This window comes from Oryzias melastigma, linkage group LG19, assembly GCF_002922805.2.
Source record: "Oryzias melastigma strain HK-1 linkage group LG19, ASM292280v2, whole genome shotgun sequence".
In the NCBI taxonomy this organism is placed as follows: Eukaryota; Metazoa; Chordata; class Actinopteri; order Beloniformes; family Adrianichthyidae; genus Oryzias; species Oryzias melastigma.
Window position 1 is genome coordinate 3,478,272 of NC_050530.1, and position 20,825 is coordinate 3,499,096.

The window sequence follows — 20,825 nt, forward strand, 5'->3', positions numbered from 1 at the left end:
TCATAGTTTTAAAGAAATGAATACAGCTTATATACACAAACTTAAAGGCCACTTAAAATACACCTTAATAATGAATCTTCATTAATTTGATTTACTTGAAAGGACCTGTGACCATATAATACAACCACGTTCATACAATCAGTTCATTTTTTCATTCTCTTGAAAGAAAACAACAAGAACAAAAGGGGAAAATTGCAAACAGAACCAATCTGGAATAGTAGGTGATACTCACTGGTTTTCTGTGCACATTTTTGTGTGTCTGTGTGATTTTATGTGCAGGATTTTTTTTTTTTTATTTTTTTTTTAATTAGGACAATATACAAACTGAAACGTCTCTCTTATTACACTCGAGAGGTAAGAAAAGAATCAAATGGTGAAGGAATACAACAACTTCTAATCTCAGCTCAGTAAACATGTCCAACCTGAAATTCTGTTCTGGACACGCCCATCACAATAGTTCCTTAAGTTTTCTATATATATATTTATATATCTTCTGTACGAAATCTGTTTTTTTTTCTTTAATTGGAAAAAAAAAATAAAAAGACCCAAAGTCATTGAGGAGTGAGGTCTTTTGAGAAAGTCCCTAAGCTGTAGTCTGCCTCAGAGTACAACTGAAGAGAAACAAAAATCAAAGTGTCTGGTGTTCGTCAAGTCAGTCTGTGTTCCGAGTCTTTGTTCTGTCGTTCGTCCCGCCGCGCCGCTCCGAACCCGCCCGTCCGTTTCCATCAGTCCTTCTGAGAGAGGTGTGGAGGAGAGTGGAGGGGGAGTCATCAGCAGTGTTTACGGTGAGGCCTCCCGCCGGCCCGGCCCGGGCCCGGCCCCGCCTCACACCTGGCGCGCCGAGACAGATCGGGAGATGGGGACTTGCTCCGACAAGTCCCCACCCCCCCTTCAGAGTGCCGGCGTTGTGAGACGGAGACCGACACGAAGAGGAGGAACGAAAATCTTAACAGTGAGCCGCGACTACGGCGACTGCGTGGCGGGGCTGCTTTGGGCAGAGCTTGGGGACAGACTGGGGCTGCAGCTGCCAGGGGGGGCGCCGCTGGGTCGGCCCCCTACCGCCCCGCTTTCCAAACCCTCTGAGTTCTCCAGCATCTCCTGGATGAGAGGCGGCATGGAGCCGGGGATCTCCATCTTCAGCGTGATGACGCGCTCGGCTCCTGCAGGCGGACAGGCAGAAGAAAACGAGGAAATATTTAAGCAAACACAAAGAAAATCCAGTTTTTGACTTGTTTTTGGCTGGATAGCTCCAGTATTGATCGCCATTGTTGTTGCAACAGTAATGTTAAGGTGGGATGTGAAGGGCTGTAAGCTAGCGGCAGACCGTGTAAAATGAGAGCTCTCAGCAATGGGGGGGGCGGGGTTACTCCATGGCAACAGTCCCGCCCACAATTCAGAAGCGAATTTCTAATGAAGTACTGGTACTATGCAGAAACTATGTCTTAGAAAACATATATGGACTTTTTTTTACATTACTAACAAGGTTGGGAGCTAGTGTACTCACAGTAACGTCTGTTTTAGTGGTATTTAACTGTTCTTTAAGATTTGCAAACGAGGTTGAAATGCTATTGTAAGTATGCTAACGCGGCTAACATGTAGCGGTGTAGAACAGGTTTCTTTTTACACGCTACTAACAAGTTTGCGTGTTACTGTAGCCACAATGACGCGTATTTTACTGGTATCAGTCGGTATTTTTTATGTGTCACAATCAAGGTTGGGATTTATTGGGTGTAGGGCGACCACGATTAGTCGACTAATCGACGACTAATCGACTATTAAAATAGTCGATTAGTCGTTACTTAATATTATATGGTGTCAGATGATAGTAAAGTTGAAAGTTATAATAGCATTTTGCTAGCTTTTTGGACTATTTTGGCATTTTTATGGTTTTTTTAGACTATTTTGGAGTTTAGCTAATATATGCTAGCTCTTTGAGCTAATTTAGGAATTTTTCAGTTTTTAACGCTAATTTGGAGTTTAGCTAATATATGCTAGCTCTTTCAGCTAATTTAGGAATTTTTCGGTTTTTAAGGCTAATTTGGAGTTTAGCTAATATGTCAGCTACATGTTACCTATTTTGGCTTAATTAGGATTTTTTTTAAATTTTTTAGGCTTTTTTGAAGTTTAGATATTTTTTCAGCTACATGCTAGCTGTTTTGGCTAACCTAAGTTTTCTTTTTTTTAAAGGCTAATTTGAAATTTGTCCGTTTTCAGCTATTAGCTTCAGTATTTTCAGCTATTATCTTCAGTTATTTCAGCTATTATCTTCAGTTATTTCAGCTATTAGCTTCAGTTATTTCAGCTATCAATTTCAGCATCTTTAGCTAACAACACTAGCATCTTTAGCGGCCAAATTCAGCTTACAGCATTCACACTAGCATTATTGCAGGTAATGCTATATATCTAGTTTTTAGTTAGTTTAAAGCTAATGATGGTTAAGATGTGTGCTTTACATCCCGTTTACGCATTACCCGATTAGTCGACTAATCGGAAAAAATAATCGTTGATTAGTCGACTACTGATATAATAGTGGCAGCTCTAAGTGGGTGTTGTTAATGCGCTAAAGCAACTAACTTGTAGCGGTGTTGGAATGTTTTTACGTGTTACTAATCAGGCACGGAGTTAGCGTAATCACAATAACTTTTTTTGCGGAATCAGTCTCAACTTTTTGCTTGTCGCAATCAAGGTTGGGAGTTACAGGTATCGTTAATACGCTAATGCTGCTAACATGGCTAACGTGTAGCGATACAGGACATATTTTTATTTTTTTTACATGTAACTAAAATGTTTAGGAGTTATTGTAATCACAATGTTGTGTTTTAGCGGTATCAGTCTGCATTTTTTACTTGTTACAAATAAGGTTGTTAATATGCTAACGCGGCTAACCTGTAGCGGTGTAGGATTGTTTTTTGTGTCATTAACAAGGTTGATAGTTAGTGTACTCATAGTAACATTTTTTTAGTGGTATTAGTTTTTTTTTTTTTATGAGTTGGAAACAAGGTTAAATGTTATTGTAAGAACACTTATGTGGCTAACAGGTAGCAGGTGTAGAACAGTTACAGAAAAGTGTTACAGGTATTGCTAATGCGGCTAACTTGTAGCAGTGTGGGACTGTTTATGTGTTACTAACAAAGTTGGGAGTAAGTGTAATCACAACCTTTGTTTTAGTGATTATTGTATCTTTTTACGTGTCGCAATCATGATCAAGTAATAACGCTATCGCTAACATGCTAATGCGGCTAACTTGTAACGCTGTAGGGCTGCTTTTTTTAATTTTTACATGCTACTAACAAATTTGGGAGTTAGTGTGATCATAAATGGTTGTTTTAGTGGTATCCGTTATTTTTCATGTTGTAGTCAAAGTTGAGAATTACAAAGAGATAAAAGATGAAAACCGACCTTTAGCACTGATGCTTCTCAGGTCGGTGATCTTCATCAGCATTTTGGGGAACATGTGCGGTTTGTGGGGCCTCCTCTTCCTCACGTAAATCTTCAGCGCCTCCAGAAGTGGCTCCTGCAGGACGTCCACCTTGTCTGCCTCTTCCAAGTCCTGCCGATCTGCCAAAAGAAACCAAAAATGACTGTAGATTCCTAATGAACTGTGAGTGAGCAGGAGACGGGAGGTTTAGCGTTCGTACCTCCACACAGCAGGCAGATGGCGCTCAGCAGCCCCGTCTCCGCATCGTCCATCTCCAGAGGAAGGAGCTGGTTGGCGAAAGCAAAAACCAGGTCTGTGAGGGGGCCGAAGCCGGCGTTGTGCATCTGGGTCCGGTTTAACGTGAGTCCGTCGGAGAAGGTCATGGTGTCCTGTTCCGGTGTGTAGCGTGTGCAGATCCGCAGAATCTGAGGAGCACAGATGTGTTTTGATGCTTCGCCGCGTTTAAATATAAATGTTGGAACTTTTCGGAGTCCGTACCAGAATGTCCAGACAGGCGGCTTTGAGCAGAGTGATCTGGTCAGCGATGGTGAGCGTGGTGAAGCCGGGCAGCTGCTTGGCAAACTCCACCGTCTTTATGATGCACTTGGTGGAGAGCTCGCTGAACTTGTCCCACAGGTCAATGTCCAAGGACACGCGGCGTTCTGAGCTGTTAGACTGCAAAAGCAAAGATTTTTAGGAATCACTTCCTGAAAGGAGCTAAAAAAAACAAGGAGGCAACTAAGGCTGCCACGATTAGTCGACTAATCGACGACTAATCAACTATTAAAATAGTCGACGACGAATTTAATGGTCGATTATTCAATACTTTATATTATATGGAGTCAGAGTTTAGTAAAGTTTAAAGTTATAATGGTATCATGCTAGCTTTTTGGACTATTTTAGCATTTGTTAATTTAGGCTTTTTTCAGTATTAAGGCTATTTTGGAGTTTAGCTAATATTTCAGCTACATGCTAGCTGTTTTGGCTAATTTAGGATTTTTTCCGTTTTTTAAGGCTAGTTTGTAGTTTAGCAAATATCTCGCCTGCTTGTTAGCTATTTTTGGCTAATTTAGGCTTTTTTTGTTTTAAGGCAATTTTTGAGTTAAGCTAATATATCAGCTACATGCTAGCTGTTTGGGCTAACTTAGGCTTTTCTTAGATTTTTTTAGGCTAATTTGGAGTTTAGCTAATATTTCAGCTACATGCTAGCTTGTTTGGGTAATTTAGAATTTTTTCTGTTTTTTAGGGCACTTTTGAGTTTAGCTAATATTTGAGCAGCAGGCTAGCTATTTTGGCTCATTTAGATTTTTTTCAGTTTTTTAAGCTAATTTTGAGTTTAGCTAATATTTCAGCTACATGCTAGTTTGTTTGGGTAATTTAGAATTTTTTTTAATTTTTTAGGGCACTTTTGAGTTTAGCTAACATTTCACCTGCCTGCTAGCTGGTTTGGCTAACTTAGGCTTTTTTCAGTTTCATAGGCTAATTTTGACTTTAGCTATTATTTCAGCTACATGCTAGCTGTTTTTTCTGTTTTTTAAGGCTAGTTTGTAGTTTAGCAAATATCTCATCTGCTTGATAGCTATTTTTGGCTAATTCAGGCTTTTTTTGTTTTTAGGCTAATTTGGAGTTTAGCTAATATTTCAGCTTCATGCTAGCTGGTTTGGCTAACTTAGGCTTTTTTTCAGTTTCATAGGCTAATTTGGCATTTAACTACTATTTTAGCTCGCCATCATCTTCAGCGTTTTCAGCTATTAGCTCCAGAGATTTCAGCTATCAACTTCAGAATCAAATTCAGCTTACAGCATTCACACTAGCATTATCACAGGTAATGCTATATATCTAGTTTTGAGTTAGTTTAAAGCTAATGACGGTTAAGATGTGTGCTTTAAATCCAGTTTGTGCATGACCAGATTAGTCGACTACTAAAATAATCGTTTGTGGCAGCACTAGAGGCAACCTCCAGATGGTTTGTGCTACTGACCGTAGTGTATTTGCCCAGCTGGCAGAGAGAAGGGAAAGTTTCCTGGTGTGCCTTGCGAACCCTGTCGATCATCTGCTCCGTGTCGGGACTCAGCACGTAGCTCTCCGTGCACTCCTGCTTCTTCTCATCCTTCTTCTTCTTGTTCCTGTCATTCCTCACCGCTGCAGAAGGGAGAAAGAAAGAAACACATGCTCTTGACACTCCGTACATCTCAGCAGATATCGTTTATGACACATTTAAATGCTTCATGGATCGGGAATTTTTTTTTAAAGGAAAAACCCGGAGGAAAACGGCCTTTTAATGTTGCTCCATCCAGGAAGTGCTGGACAGCGCGGAGAGAGGCGGGAAGAAAAATCTCGCGGTGAACCTCTGTTTCCCTCTGGGTGATTTGGCTGAAACCAGTGTGCTCGCTCCAAATGACAAAAAAGCGCCAGGCGGGGGTGTTTAGCATCCAGATCTCATTACCAGCTCCATCCATTTCTCGCGTCCCATCCACTCCGGCTGCGACGCGCCCGTCGCAGCCGGTGTTTGCGTCGAGGCTTGGGGGTGGGGGGGTGATAAATAGAGGCGGGGAGCGGAGCTATCCATAAGGCTGACAAGTTGCCACAGCTTTCATTAGGGGTCCCGGCTAATCTAATAACATAATATGACAAATATCCCGCCTCTAATGGTTTTAAGAAGGAAAAAAAACAAAAAAAACCCGGCGGCTCCTTCTCTGCTTATACAAGTCTCACTCTCGGCCCCCTCCCCTTTTATATGATCCACCTTTCCTAATATCATCGAAGGTCAGGGTCGTCTTAATCCCAACCTTGACTGTTGATGGTGATAGGCTTTGGGGAGGGAGGGGTCCACGTCTGACGGAGGACCTGGACCGAGGCCATCCCAGGCTGGGCTGCCCATTCATCAGCCGACAGACAGGAGAACGTGGATGGAAGGATCATGTTACAGATGGGCGAAACTTTATTGACAAAAACAGAAACGCCTCCGAGGAACGCCGGCGGCGGCTTTTGGAGGCCGGTTACGTAAAACTCCGGTAAGCTGCTCAGCGGATCTGGGCCAGCGCCGCTTCTTGCCGAGCTGATTGGGATTCAGTTTGTGGTGGCGGGCGGGGGGTGGGGGGTGCTGCAACGGAGTCCATGTGCAATTAATTCACAAATAAAAGTGGGGCATCCCTGGTGCCCAGACATTACCGGCGCTGACAAATTGGCAGCACAATCATAAGCCGCACAACACAGTTTAATGAAGCCATTAAAGAACTATTAGGCATGACTGCCGATCTGTCATGCTGAATTGCCACATGCAATAACTTGGGGGGGGGGGTTACAAAAGAAAGAAATATGGCTTCCGTTTTTTTTTCATTGTTTTTGTTGAATTATTTTGTATTTTTTGAGCTACTATGAAACAAATGCCACAAACGAGGAAAGGGCAGAAAATGGTGTCGGCGGTGGGATTGTGTGGAAGACAGAGGGAGGTGGGCGGACCGGGATAATTCGCGTGTGGAAAATTAAAGCGCTGGCAGCTCGTCCATCACACAGATTAAATTCAACCGAAAGATAAAAATGTCAATGTTACCCCCCCCACCACCACCACCCTTTTTTTTTTTTTTGCTCCTGCAAAGCCTTTATCGGCAGCTCCTCATGCCTCCTACTCCAGATCTCATTCCCACTTCCAGCCTTCATCCCGGGCCGGGACTTTGCCGCCTTTGCCCGACGCTGTCCTCGCTTTGCGGCGCTCTCCATCACCCTCCGCTTCATCTCATTTAACTTTTATTACTTTTTTCCTACGCCTGCACGGCACCTTCCTCAAGGAACACGTGAAAACTTGTCAAAATAAAAGGAAGGGGGAGACAGAAGACAAGAGAGGCTGCTTTGAACTTGAACAAACAGTGAGGAAGATGTGTCGCAGCTTCATCCATAATGCACAAAAATAATATTCTAAACAAGGGAATATAAACCGAGATTATTTGTCCATTAACTGTAAAAATTGGCCTCTACCTTGATGCTTTGATGCTGAGACGCCTGAAGACCCGACGCTTAAAGTAGAAAGCTGAGATAAAAGGGGAGACGGTTTTGCATCTAATGATCCCTTAAAGACACAGCGGTCCCACAGATGGGAGGAACTGTACTTTGCCGAGATCAAAATGTGCATAAATGAGACGCTACTTCCTGAAGCGATCTGCAGCCACATAAAAAAAAAAAAAAAAAAAAAAACCAGAGGACATCCTCTGCCTGATCTGAAGTTTGATACTTCAGAGGTTCTAGAGAAACCTGAAGACTCGGCACTTTGAGTTCAAAACAACTGTTGGAAAAGAGGAAAGTGATTCCAAATCAGACAAGTATTATTGTAGGTTAAATATATGATTTCCTCTTAAGGTTTCAGGCCCTCGTGACACGTCACTGTCAGCTGTTTGTTGATGAAATATGGAACTACATGGTTATCGGACTGTTTGGGAGAAAAAATCCAAAGGATTCTGGGTAAAAATATCTCGAGGACCAACCTCCTGCTGGTTTTTCAGAAACCTTATCTGCTGCTCATTACCTGGATCAGGTGTGTTTGGCCAGTAAGGATCTTCAATGGCAGGTTTGTTGGAAAACATGTTGAACACTGGCCCTCGAGGCCCAGATTTGGACACTCCCTGAGCTACAGAGAGACTCCTCAAACCCTTGAGGTCCTGCTTAAAGCGATGAAAGCCCTAAAACTGCTCAGATTTTAGGGCTTTCAGATGAAAACTTTTGAAAGAGCAGAGCAAAAATACTGTCAAACACGGCGGTGGTAGGGTAATGATTTGGAACGCATTTTTACAGGACACAATAGAGGAAGTGAAGGACAGTTTGTTAATTTCCAGGAAATTTTCTCCAATGAAAACCTGATTTAAAGTCGTCACCCGTAGAAGATGGTTTAACTTCTGGCTCCAACCAAATGAAGTCAATTCTGTTGCCATTTTTTTAAACCAGATGCCACCATGTTGGGACTAGAAATAGTCTGTCTGAGTCATTGTTTCTATGGCAACCACTCAAGTTTATCACTTAAAACGAACACAACAGAGAAATATCGTAAAAAGAACGATGATATTCAAAAAAATGAATTCTGACAACTATTAAGACTGAGTAACAGCTGTTTATTGGCTTCTTGGAGCCAGCGAGTACTTCCTGTTTCAGTCCAGTTCTCATATACAGTCAATGATTGCATCACATAATTAACCACCAAAGTTTCATTCAGGTCATGAAACACAACGCTTGTGTCAGAATTCCTTCACTACTACAGTGCATTCTGCAGTGCTGTCTGAACCCACAATTCCAGAATTCATTGCCTTAGAAATTTCCCAGAAGTCTCTGCGAAAAACCAATGAGCATCAATTCGAAAATAGACCATAATGCATTGCATTTGAACAATTTAGGTTTAAAAAAAATGCATTTTCATCATCAGAATACAATGGAATTATAATTAATTATTGTAAAATGCTTGAATTTAATAGTTTTTTTTTTTACTTCAGCGACTTCATATTTGACTTTAAAAATTATTAAAAAAAGAAAAAAGTTTTAGCATGGTGTCTGAAATGCTTTTAAAATCCAGGGCACTGGACAGTCCTGCTCTATATAGTTTTAGTGATTAGGGAGGGAATCAGCTGGGCTGCAAAAAAAGACGCTTTTACTTGAATTTCTTTATGCAAAAACAAACTTCTGTTGTGTTTGAACTCACTTTGTTTTAACTAAGATAGAAACAGAGTTCCTCAAACTCAGCAGAATTTGTTCCAATCTTTTAAAGTTAAAAAACTGAATAAAAATGCTTTATTCATGCTGCAAAAACATATAGAAATAAGTCAAAGATGCATAAAATATACATATATTTTTTAAAAAATCGGCAATGGAGTTAGAACAAAGAATTAACAAGAATTTTTATGTCAAGAAAAAGTCTTAACATGATTTATTTTGTATGGAAGTTTTTCTGTTCCATCAGATTCTGATTTTTTGTTTAGTTTTAGCCATCACCTTGTACTCAGAGGCTACCTGCTACCCCTTCCCGCTTGCTCCCAACACTCCGCCTCTCCCACTGATGCAGTCTTACTTGGCATTGCCACCTGGCAGCAAGCCTGGCGCTGTTGTCTGGAGCCGTCTGCCAGCCGACATAAGGTCACCCGGACGTCCCTCTGCGCTAGCAGGGGGTCCGGCCTTCTGGATGTGTGGGTGCGCGCTCTCCGAATGTGGAAGTCTCCTTTTTGTTTTTTTGCATTTAAATTCGCTCGGTGTCGTCACCTTGAACCTGCGTAACGCCGGAGTGAGCGAGCGAATGGGCGGCGCCGCGGCGTCAAGAGAGTCCCTGCGGGCTGCAGATGGTTGGCGTCTCCGCCGCCTCCGGCACCGACCCAGACCAGCGAGGCGGGCCAAAGTCACTGCTGTGACAACAAGTCGGGCAATCTGCACACTCGGCACAAAATGTTTGGGCTGAGAAAATCAGCAGAAGAAAAAGACGGGAAACATGAAGGAACCGATGAGTTTACCGCTCAAACTCACATGAGAAACGGACACGGGAGATGACCGGAGCTTCTTCAGGGTTTTAGCCATTTTATCAGTACAAGGACGTTTTCGATGCCTGTATGTAACAATGAGATGGCGCTTTGAACGGGCTGGAACAGAGTTTTGGACGTTTTACATCCGTCTCGGTACAACTTCAGACTATGATAGTTCAGACAATACAGCCGTTTTCTGAACGTAATAATCACAGTTCTCAGAGTCAGTGAATGCATCACAACTGAAGTTATCACCTTCATTGATTTTGATTGGTCCTTCAAGTTAGCCCCGCCCCAACGGGACCAAAAGTTTTGAAAACTGAAATTTTCAGAATCAAAAAAGGAAAAAAAAGACTTGGAAGTGAAAAAAAGGTTTGAAACTAAAAAAAAAAAAAATGAAACCTATAAAATGTAATATTGGAATCTGCAAATAATTAAATTTATTTTAGAAAAGCAAAAAGTTTTTGACATTTTACTTTTTTTTTTGGCCAAACACCAATATTTTTTTCAATTAGTTTCATTATTTATGGTCCTAATGTGGCTCCATATAGACAAAACATTCATTTTCTGAGCGTAATTATCACAGTTCTCAGAGTCCGTGAATACACCAGGACTGAAGTCACCATCATCATCGATTTTGATTGGTACTTTGTGTTAGTTCCGCCCCAATAGGACCAAAAATTTTGAAACTGCAATTTTGAGATTTGAAAACGAAAAAAAAAAAGAATTAAAAGTGAAAAAAAGTTTTGAAATTGAAATTTTGAAACCTACATTTGAAGCTGAAAATAATTACATTTATTTAGAATTGCAAAAACCTTTGAACATTTTACATTTTTACTGGCAAAAAATCCTTTAGTTGTTTTATTTGGCTTTAAATATTCATGGCACCAATTTGGCTCCAGACAAAACTGACAATAATTATCATAGTTCTTAGAGTCAGTGAATGCACCGAGACAATCCTCATCGATTTTGATTGGTCCTTCGTGTTAGCCCCGCCCCAACGCGCCACATCGGGGCCAGAAGTTTTGAAACTGAAATTTTCAGACTTGGAAAAAAAAAGAAAAAAGATCTGAAATGGGAAAAAAAGTTTTGAAATTTTTAATTTAGAAACCTAAACAGAACATTTGAAGCTGAAAATAATTACGTTTATTTTATAATTTTGACTTTTTTTTTGGCCAAGCACCAATATTTTGTTTTAGTTGGGTTTTAAATAACATTGGCACCAAAGTAGCTCCATATAAAAGGGCTTACATGCAAAACTGTGAAAAAAAAGGATTTCCCACAGAAAAAAAATTAAAAAGTTCTGCACTTTGACCACTAGGTGGCAGTCCAACTCCACCTTTTCTGCCTGGCTGGTGCTGTTTAATGCCACTGGGTGTAAAAGCAGTGGCTGCTGTGGTGCTTCTAACTATGATTAATGGCACCGTTCAAAGGTAAGGAGCTCAGAGGATAACTTCTTCTACTGTAAGCCGCAGCACTGTGGATAATCAGTAGCAAAGACGTGACGCAAAAGACATGATGTGTTTATAAGCAGGTGGGAAGAAAGGGCGCATTTACACCGGCCCCTGCCGTGCACGTGGCTGCGGGCGCCGCCGCGTCACGTGATCAGGTGAGCTATACCCACCCTGCTGGCCTTTGAGCTTCCCCGTGATCACACCTCCACCAATTACTTTATCAAGTGTGACTGGCTGTGTGTTTGTGTGTGTGTGTTCACACAGCCCCCGGGGTGCAATGATGGGAGCAGACGCCTGCTCTTTCACTCTCGGCAGGTGAGAACATATTCATCACCGAGGCTGCCAAGTCTGGAGACACGCCGACTGTGGCTGCCCGTCTCCATCGCTTCCACTGTTTATCCTCAAGATTCAACAACTAAACTCCGCGCCGGAGCTAATCAGTATAAATAAAATATGATCTGCAGGAAGGGTGAGCGCCGATGGAGGAGCCGGGCGTTTATTTTGACCTTGGATGAAAAGCTTTCACGTGAATGAAGAGGAATCCATCTCAGACATGATGGCAGCTTCATGATTTCACAGGACAATACGAAGTGAAGCCTTGAAGAAAATGATAAATCAGGCATGAATATTCACACCTGAACCGAAGCCAGAGCTCGATATGGGAGGACCAGCAACCTTTAGCTGCTGAAGATGAACGAGACGTTAGAAAAACACGTTTACAGTAAAAAAACGAGAGTGGAGTCACATGAGGGACGTAGTATTAAGATGTATTTAGTATTTGTAATTGGGTTGTAAAGATCTAACACAAGGGTCGGCAAACTTTAACGGTAAAAGAGCCATTTAGGTTTGTTTTCTAGTGATAAAAACCTACAAGGACCCGCATTGATTTCATTCATAAGCTCCTTTTTGATTGTTTTTTAAATAATTGTGAATAATGTATGTATTTTGGCACAAACAAAAGCAGAAAATATATAAAAAGAAACTAGCATCTCTCTTTTTTTACGTTTTTACCTTTAGTAGCAAAAAAGCTAGCTTGTTCATTAATTACTAGCTCAACTACAAATGACAACATTTCTCTGTAAATTAAATCAGATAAAAATGTTAGCATGTTGCTAAAATAAAAACTAAACTCCAAATTAGCATAAAAACCCCAGTAGATAACAAATTAGCTAAAAATATTAGCATATCGCTAAAATATTAGCTAAACTCCAAATTAGCATAAATAACTATTTAGAGGCCAAATCTGCCAAAAAAAGCTAGCTTGTTGCTCAACAACTAGCTCAACTTCAAATGACAACATTTTTCTCTATAAATTAAATCAGATAAAAATGTTTGAATGTTGCTGAAATAAAGCTAAACTAAAATTAGCCTAAGAATATTAGCATATTGCTAAAATATTAGCTAAACTCCAAAATAACATAAATAACTACTTAGAGGCCAAATCTGTCAAAAAGCCTAGCTTGTTGCTTGAATACTAGCTGAACTCCATAATAGCCTAAAGTTCCTCACTAAACTAAATTAGTCAAAAATGTTAGCATGTTGCTAAAATAGAAGCTAAATTCTAAATTATCCAAAAATATTTCAGTAGATAACAAATTAGCTGAAAACATTAGCATTTTACTAAAATATTAGCTAAACTCCAAATTAGCATAAAATTCCTCAGTAAACTAAATTAGTCAAAAATATTAGCTTGTTGTCAAAATAGAAGCTAAACTCTAAATTAGCCTAAAACCTCCAGTAGATAACAAATTAGCTAAAAATATTAGCATGTTGCTAAAATATTAGCTAAACTCCAAAATAGCATAACTAACTACTCAGATCGAAAAAAAAAGCTAGCTTGTTGCTTAATTACTAGCTGAACTCCATAATAGCCTGAACAAAGCATTTGTAGAGCGCCATCTGTGGGCAGACACCTGATCTACAAGGAAAATAAAACATTAATACGGATAATCAGAATCTTTTATTCCAGTTTAGTTGGCTAGATTAAATAGTTAACGGGCCGAATCTTCAAACTTTTAAGCCTTTGATAACCCGACAAGAAAATTATATTAGAAATCTTCAAATATTAACACGTTTTCAACTATTAATGCTTCAGAATTTACAAATTACTTCATTACTTTTACCGTTTTATCATTTTTCCTCACCTTGAATCTAATACGTATCTTAGAAAAAAAAAATAACACTTTCAATTTGTCAAGTTTTGTTTTCAATCAGCTCAATTTTGATTAAAAAATATATATATTTTATGAATATACGTGATCTAAACTGGATAATTTATTATTTTATTGCTATTTAAACATAATAACTAAAACAAAATCCGTGTTAGCATTTAGGTGAGGACAATCTCACCATATGGTTAAAGGAAATTTGTAGAATAAATGAGATAAATTGGGGTCCTATAAGGGTAAATTTGCATTTTTATAAGTATTTATTTTTCTCTTGAATCTGTTAAAGTCTATTAAACTTTTTTAAATCTGTATATACGACCAAATCTATTAAAACGAATTAGGCTTTCATATATTTAATATATATTTACAACTCATTTAGGGTACCAAAGTGCTTCACAATTAAAAAAGACAAAATAAAAATATGAAAAATGAGGCAAAAATGAATAAAAAACGAATTTTTATCCAATTCCAGCATCAAAACATTCCAAAAATGTTTTTTTCTGTGATTCAATGAAAACAGCTGAACATCTTTGATTGGTCACATTTTTTAAAACTAATACATTTGTTTTTTTAAACTAATTAATACATAAATAAATTGTGAGCAACAAAAATGTTGTAGTTAGAAAAAAATATTTAGAATAATCTGATATCTTGAAACAAAGAGCATCTCTGAACCTTTTTATTTTAATTAATAGAAAAAAAAACAAAAGTTAAATAAAGAAATATTTCCTTTGATCAATTTTATGGATTTTTGTTGTAATTTTAAAGTATTCGAACCTTGAAAAACAAAAAAATCTAACCAAATTAATTAAAAACTGAGCAGAAGAACAAACCCTGAGCGGAGTTTTTGTAATTAAAAAACAACACTACAGGATCCTGTGTAAGGCGGGATTTTTACTCACATTCCTTCGACATGCCGACTTCCAGGCACTTCTGTAACCGACAGTACTGGCAGCGGTTGCGGGTGACTTTGTTGATGATGCAGTTCTTCTCTCGGTGACAAGTGTACACCATGTTTTTCTGGATGCTTCTCCGAAAGAAGCCCTGCGCGACAGAAAAAAAATAAAATTCATTTTTTACCATATGATGTTCCTTTAATCCAGGAAAAATAAAGGTGAGCAATTTTCAAAATAAAGGTCGATATTAGGACGAAGCCACACAGATGCAGATGAAAAGCACTAAACCATCAAGCGGTTAAGTCTATCAAGGCTTTAATCTGAGACATATGGTGCATTCCATTTAGCAGTGAAGCCGGAAATGGCGTCTTACCCAGCATTCCAGTACATTACAGAGAACCAGTGGAGCTTGCTCATTTGCCGGAATCGCTACTGTACTGTGAACAGACGAAGGGCTCATAATCTTGCCCACCAGCTTGTACATAAAATATAAAAAAAATGAGATGTTAAAAAGCCTCAAAGGGTTTTAGGTCAAAAGCCACGTGGCTGGCACACAACTGTGACCTAGTTCAGAAAGCTTCAAATAAGTAATTGTAGATCCAGGCCAGCAGAAAGAGTTTTGCATCACAGAGCGGTTGTGTAAGGCAACATGCATCTGTCCTCCTAAATCCAAAAGTTTCCTCTGATCCTATGAGATTACCAGCACAAAGATGTACAAACGTCGCACCAAACACGCCATTTTCTCTTGTTTGGGGCAAACTCGACAACAACAAATCAGCTGAAAAGCATTACATCGAGTTATTTTTAAAGAAAGTATTTGAGTTAATCCTGGGGGTTCTGTTGATTAAACATGGAAGATAAAAAAAGGGGTTAATGCAAATCAGGAACAAGTGGGTAAGCAGGCAGCGAGCGGCGCCGTACAGGTCAGGACTCATGTAACGGAGTGGGTAATGTTTTGATGGGCAGCGGCGTCGGGAGATAAGCGAGGGAGGGGGCAAGCTTCCACCGGGGAGCCTCATCCCATGCTGAAGGATTAGCTCTGCTAGCCGACAGATGGCCGGTGGACGTAAGCCCTACGGTTTGTCCTTTGGAGATCACCAGCCTCCTCTCACATCTCCTGTCCTCCACCACAGAGTGGAAGTGACTCCGGTTTCGGATGGACTAGAAAAGAGAAGTGTTCCTGGCTTGCCACGTTTCTTTGAGTTTTTATGGCTTCTATTTCTGCAGTTTCGTTCGGATTCACTCACTAACCCCTAAAACACTACACAGCGTGGCACTGTCCAGTAGGCGATATATATATATATATTTATATATCGGTGCCAGTAACGGACAATATTTGTATAATATGAGTTCATTGGTAACAGTCCGATATGAAAAAATCCACCAAGCATTTTTAGATTAGTGCTTCCACAAACGATTATTTCAATAGTTGACTTTTCACTCATTATTTTGTCCGATTTGTCGACTATTCGGGTCATCGGGCAAACTGGATGTAAAGCACACATCTTAACCATCATTAGCTTTAAAGTCAATAAATATTAGAAAGATAGCATTACCTGTGATAATGCTAGTGTGAATGCTGTAAGCTGAATTTGGCCGCTAAAGATGCTAGTGCTGATAGCTAAAAACGCTAAATTTATAGCTGAAATAACAGAAGCTAATAGTTGAAATCGCTAAAGCTAATAGCCAGCTAAAATATTAGTTAAATGCTAAATTAGCCTAAAAAAATGAAAAAAGCCCAATTTAGCGAAAATAGCTAGCATGTAGCTGAAATATTAGCTAAACTCTAAAATACAGAAAAAAAAACAAAATTAGCCAAAACAGCTAGCATGTAGCAGAAACATTAGCTAAACTCCAAATAGCCTGAAAAATAAAACAAAAAGGACTAAATTAGCCATAATAGCTAGCATGTAGCTAAAACAATAACTAAAGTCCAAATTAGTCTGAAAACGGAAAAAAATCCAAAATTAGCCAAAATAGCTAGCATGCACCTGACATATAAGCTCTAAAATAGCCTAAAAAACTGAAAAAGCCTAAATTGGCCAAAACAGCTAGCATGCTGCCTAAATATTAGCTGAACTCCAAAATAGCCTAAAAAAATCAGAGAAAAGCCTAATTTAGCCCAAACAGCTAGCATGTAGCTGATATATTAGCTTAACTCCAAAATAGCATAAAAACAAAAAAAGCCCAAATTAGCCATAAATAGCTAAAACAAGCAGATGAGATATTTGCTAAACTACATATAGCCTTAAAAAACGGAAAAAAATCCTAAATTAGCCAAATTAGCTAGCACGTAGCTGAAATATTAGCAAAACTCCAAATTAGCCTAAAAAAACCTTAATAAATGCTAAAATAGGCTAAAAGCTAGCAGAATGCTATTATAACTTTCAACTTTACTACATTCTGACTCCATATAATATCAAGTAACAACTACAATCCAACAATCATCCAGAAAAAATGATATCCCCCCATCACTATCTGGCACCCCAGATTTTAGCGCAATTGTGACACATGTTCACTACAGTGGTTTATCATTTATAACCTGCAATAGACGAAATCTGCTACACACTTTTACTAGACTTTTGAAACATTTCTCTTGTTGAAAGTTCAAAGTTTTATAGAAAAATATTTCCAGTATCGTAGAATGAAAACGAAGATCTGATTCCAATCAAAGATTACAAGAGATATGGCATGAAGGATCAACAAGGTCAACAGCCAATCAGGAAGCAGAAGACAATAATACACAGCTTAATAAATGAAAAAATAATTAGCAAAACAGCAAGATTGTACAGTTTTATAAAATGCCAAATATGAAGTTTTGGGAAATTCTTCTGAGAAATTTCTAAGCCACCAAATTTTCGGAATTGTAGATTTAGGGACTCTGACAAAATGGTCAACGGCCTGGAGAATGGGCGGTCCAACAGTGAAGTTGACATTGGACGCGGTCGCTTGAACGCCACACCTTTAACGGGTTAAACTGCTAGCACTGTTCTAGGCTCAGTCTCCATCAGAAGTGGAGGAATCAACGAGGGTTCTGACATTCTGCTCTAGACGAGGTGGATTGTCGTTTTGCTGTTGTTTGCGTCTGCTGATGCCGGGAGGGAGGGAGGGAGGGGGCGGGATTAGTCTGTGGTCTTTGTGCGAGCGCGCACCATCTCCTCTTTGATCCGGGGTCCTAACCCAGACCTCAGGGTCACGAGGGGATTGACCCGCTCCCTCCTGACACCACGAGGCGCAGGTGCCCCCTCGCTGCATCTCTTGATTGGTTGTTGCCCCCCTCCCCTCCCATTTTCTCCGTGGAGTCGGTGCTTCCTGCGGATTTTAAGCCTCTTTTTGTATCAGCACTTAATCCAGCGGGCGACAAGAGCCCTCAGCGGGTCTGTCAGCCACCCTGCAGCGTTTGGAGGAGATGAGAGCTGCCAGAACGGAGAGGAGGGGGGGGTAACAACACAATTGTGTCGACTTCATCGGTGTTCTTTACCGGTGAGCTTTGAGCCTCGTTCATCACGACCGGGTGGGGTCGTGGAGTTCACGTGGAATCCCGTCCTCCGCCACTTTCGAGCTGTTCCCAGATTAAGGATCCCTTCCCAGCCTCCCGCTGCGATCATGCAAGTGTGATTATTGCTGACACGATCCCGAAACCGCAAAACCACACCCCGCTGAAGACGAGCGTCTGATGTGAAAGTCTTCGGGAAAAATCAAAGGAGGAAGTTCGGGATATGCAGTGAACACAAGGAAGATATATGGATTTCTCCGCATTCCCATGCCTCCGAGACAAAAACATAAACATGAGGGGGTGGGCATGCATATTTAATGCTTAAGTGTTAATATCTGCAGGGGATTCCTGGTAAGTATGTGCAGGCGGTAGAACTTTAACAACAAACGAAGGAGCAGTCTCCATGCAGCAGAGCTCAGCACGCACCCCCTGGTTCCTCAGCTCGCTGCAGCCCCCAGGAAATGCTTTTGTAGTTTGGCACGCCGCAGCACAGCTCAAGCAGCTAACCCCCGTCTTACCCCAGTCTCCATATACATTCACACGCCTGTAGTCTTGAATTATTAACCAGCCTGTGCCAAGTCATCTCCTCTGAAGTCGGAGATACGGCAACGGCGGCCTCCATTATTTTAAATTAACACTGCAGATATCAAAGGGGGGGCGGCTGGATTCCAGCAGCTGATCTGAGCGGCTGAACCCATTTTTCTGAGCCGACAAATTATAACATCAGCTGGTTAACCAGTTCACACACAAGGATGACTCAATTCAGACATCAGCTGTACCCACAGGAAGCTGAACATTTATACAAGTGACGGATATTTCAAATTTAATACTTTCACTGTGTATTGACGATGTCATTTAAGGGCATGTGTCAAAGTCAAGGCCCGGGGGCCGGATCAGGCCCTCCAGGTAATTCTATCCGGCCCTCCAGATCATTTTACTTTTATATTATTAACGGCCCGATGTTATATTGTGCTTATTTTTGACTTGTATAATTTTGACAAAATATATTTTTATGGAAAGTAAATCATTGAAAGTTATTTAAGGTTTAAGTTGATTTATTCTGGAATAATAGGCTTTCAGCTTTAGTGTTTTTAACTTTCAGCTTCAGTGTTTTCAGCCATCAGCTTCAGTGTTTTTCGCTATAAGCTTCAGCGTTTTTAACTTTCAGCTTCAGCGTTTTCAGCTATCAGCTTCAGCTTTTTTAGCTATCAGCTTCAGCGTTTTCAGCTATCAGCTTCAGCGTTTTCAGCTTCAGCGTTTTCAGCTATCAGCTTCAGCGTTTTCAGCTTCAGCGTTTTCAGCTTCAGCATTTTCAGCTATCAGCTTCAGCGTTTTTAGCTATCAGCTTCAACGTTTTTCGCTATTAAATTCAGCACTGTCAGCTTTAGCATTTTCAGCAATCAGCTTCAGCGTTTTCAGCTTCAGCATTTTCAACTATCAGCTTCAGCATTTTCAACTATCAGCTTCAGCGCTTTCAGCTACCAGCTTCAGCGTTTTTGGCTATCAGCTTTCAGCTTCAGTGTTTTCAGCTATCAGCTTCAGTGTTTTTCGCTATAAGCTTCAGCGTTTTTAGCTATCAGCTTCAGCTATCAGCTTCAGCGTTTTTAGCTATCAGCTTCAGCTATCAGCTTCAGCGTTTTTAGCTTCAGCGTTTTCAACTATCAGCTTTAGCGTTTTCAACTTTCAGCTTCAGCGTTTTCAGCTATCAGCTTCAGCGTTTTCGGCTATCAGCTTCAGCGTTTTCGGCTATCAGTTTTCAGCTTCAGTGTTTTTCGCTATAAGCTTCAGCATTTTTAGCTATCAGCTTCAGTCTTTTCATCTTACAGCATTCACACTAGCATTATTGCAAGTAATGCTATATATCTAGTTCATAATTATCTCAAAAAGCTACAGTTAAAGTTTTAAAAATGTAGTTTTAGGGTGTTCAATAAATGTTTATCCTGTTCGGCCAACGACCTAAGGATTGGTCGGTTGTGGGATTGAATTTGACCCCCCCCTTTTAGGGACATGCTCATATTTTACTTGCTTCATGCATAAATTATTTTCTGTAATTTTTCTGTAATATAATAAACTTTATTGATTGCTTTTTATATATTTTCTATGAATAATTCGACTCACTAAAATAAAAAGGAACTGATAAAGGTCAAGATGACCTTTCTTTCCTCACATATGAACTCAAAACTATTTAAAAGTTCAAACTCTAAAACTTTTATGACTTACTGCTAGATCAAATAATTAGGCGTGTTTTATATGTCAAAACTCCACACAGAAATAAGACATCTTCACGCACATATCAAACATTCCTCGTATATATGTCCTCCATCATCAGAAAAATGCCAGAACAAAAACGTATCTTCTACTTCATAATGTTCCTCAATAAAGCAACACCCTATAAAATGTTTGGGTATGTTGCTGAGTAGAAAACATCACATTGAAGCCTCACAGTTGCTTATTAGAGCGGCAATGTTTCCCTAATTAGCAAGTGTTTGTGTGTTTGGTGGGAAGCAGACGACAGCTCTTCAGACTTTACATTGACTGGTATGTTACTCGTTAGCATGCAACCTGAGACTTTAGGTTCAGAAAAACTCCTCAAGGTCAAAGAAAATATTGATACAAACTATAATGACTCAAACCGTTGCATTGAGACAAAATTACGTGCAGCTGCAGAGAAAACGCATTAGCTGAACCCATTTCAACTCGCTCCTCGTGACCAAAATATTTGTCCAAAAGTTTTGAAACATCAGTTATGAAATCTGATTACATACTTCAGAGGAAATTCAATAAACTCCTCACATGCTCAGGCTGACTCTCCCTTCAGAACCACTGACACAAAAAAGGGTTGCACACCTCCTTTGATCTTTTTACAGTATCGGGAGGAACGGGGTGGAGCTGCAGAGAACGGAAC

The 20,825-nt window shown here is 40.0% G+C and overlaps 1 protein-coding gene across 4 annotated transcripts in view; it reads right to left on the reverse strand.

The window, feature by feature from the left end:
* Window positions 1–281: 281 nt before the first annotated feature.
* raraa (retinoic acid receptor, alpha a) overlaps window positions 282–20,825 on the reverse strand; it is a 296,464-nt gene continuing 275,920 nt past the window's right edge. For all 4 annotated transcript variants that reach the window (XM_036217294.1, XM_024284346.2, XM_036217293.1 and 1 more), the window contains 6 exons: window positions 14,431–14,572; window positions 5,400–5,560; window positions 3,917–4,093; window positions 3,639–3,843; window positions 3,400–3,558; window positions 282–1,160 (listed from right to left, as the gene is read on the reverse strand). In XM_036217294.1, the coding sequence (XP_036073187.1) occupies window positions 964–1,160; window positions 3,400–3,558; window positions 3,639–3,843; window positions 3,917–4,093; window positions 5,400–5,560; window positions 14,431–14,572 (1,041 nt within the window). In that variant the 3' untranslated portion in view covers window positions 282–963. The remainder of the gene's footprint in view (window positions 1,161–3,399; window positions 3,559–3,638; window positions 3,844–3,916; window positions 4,094–5,399; window positions 5,561–14,430; window positions 14,573–20,825) is intronic.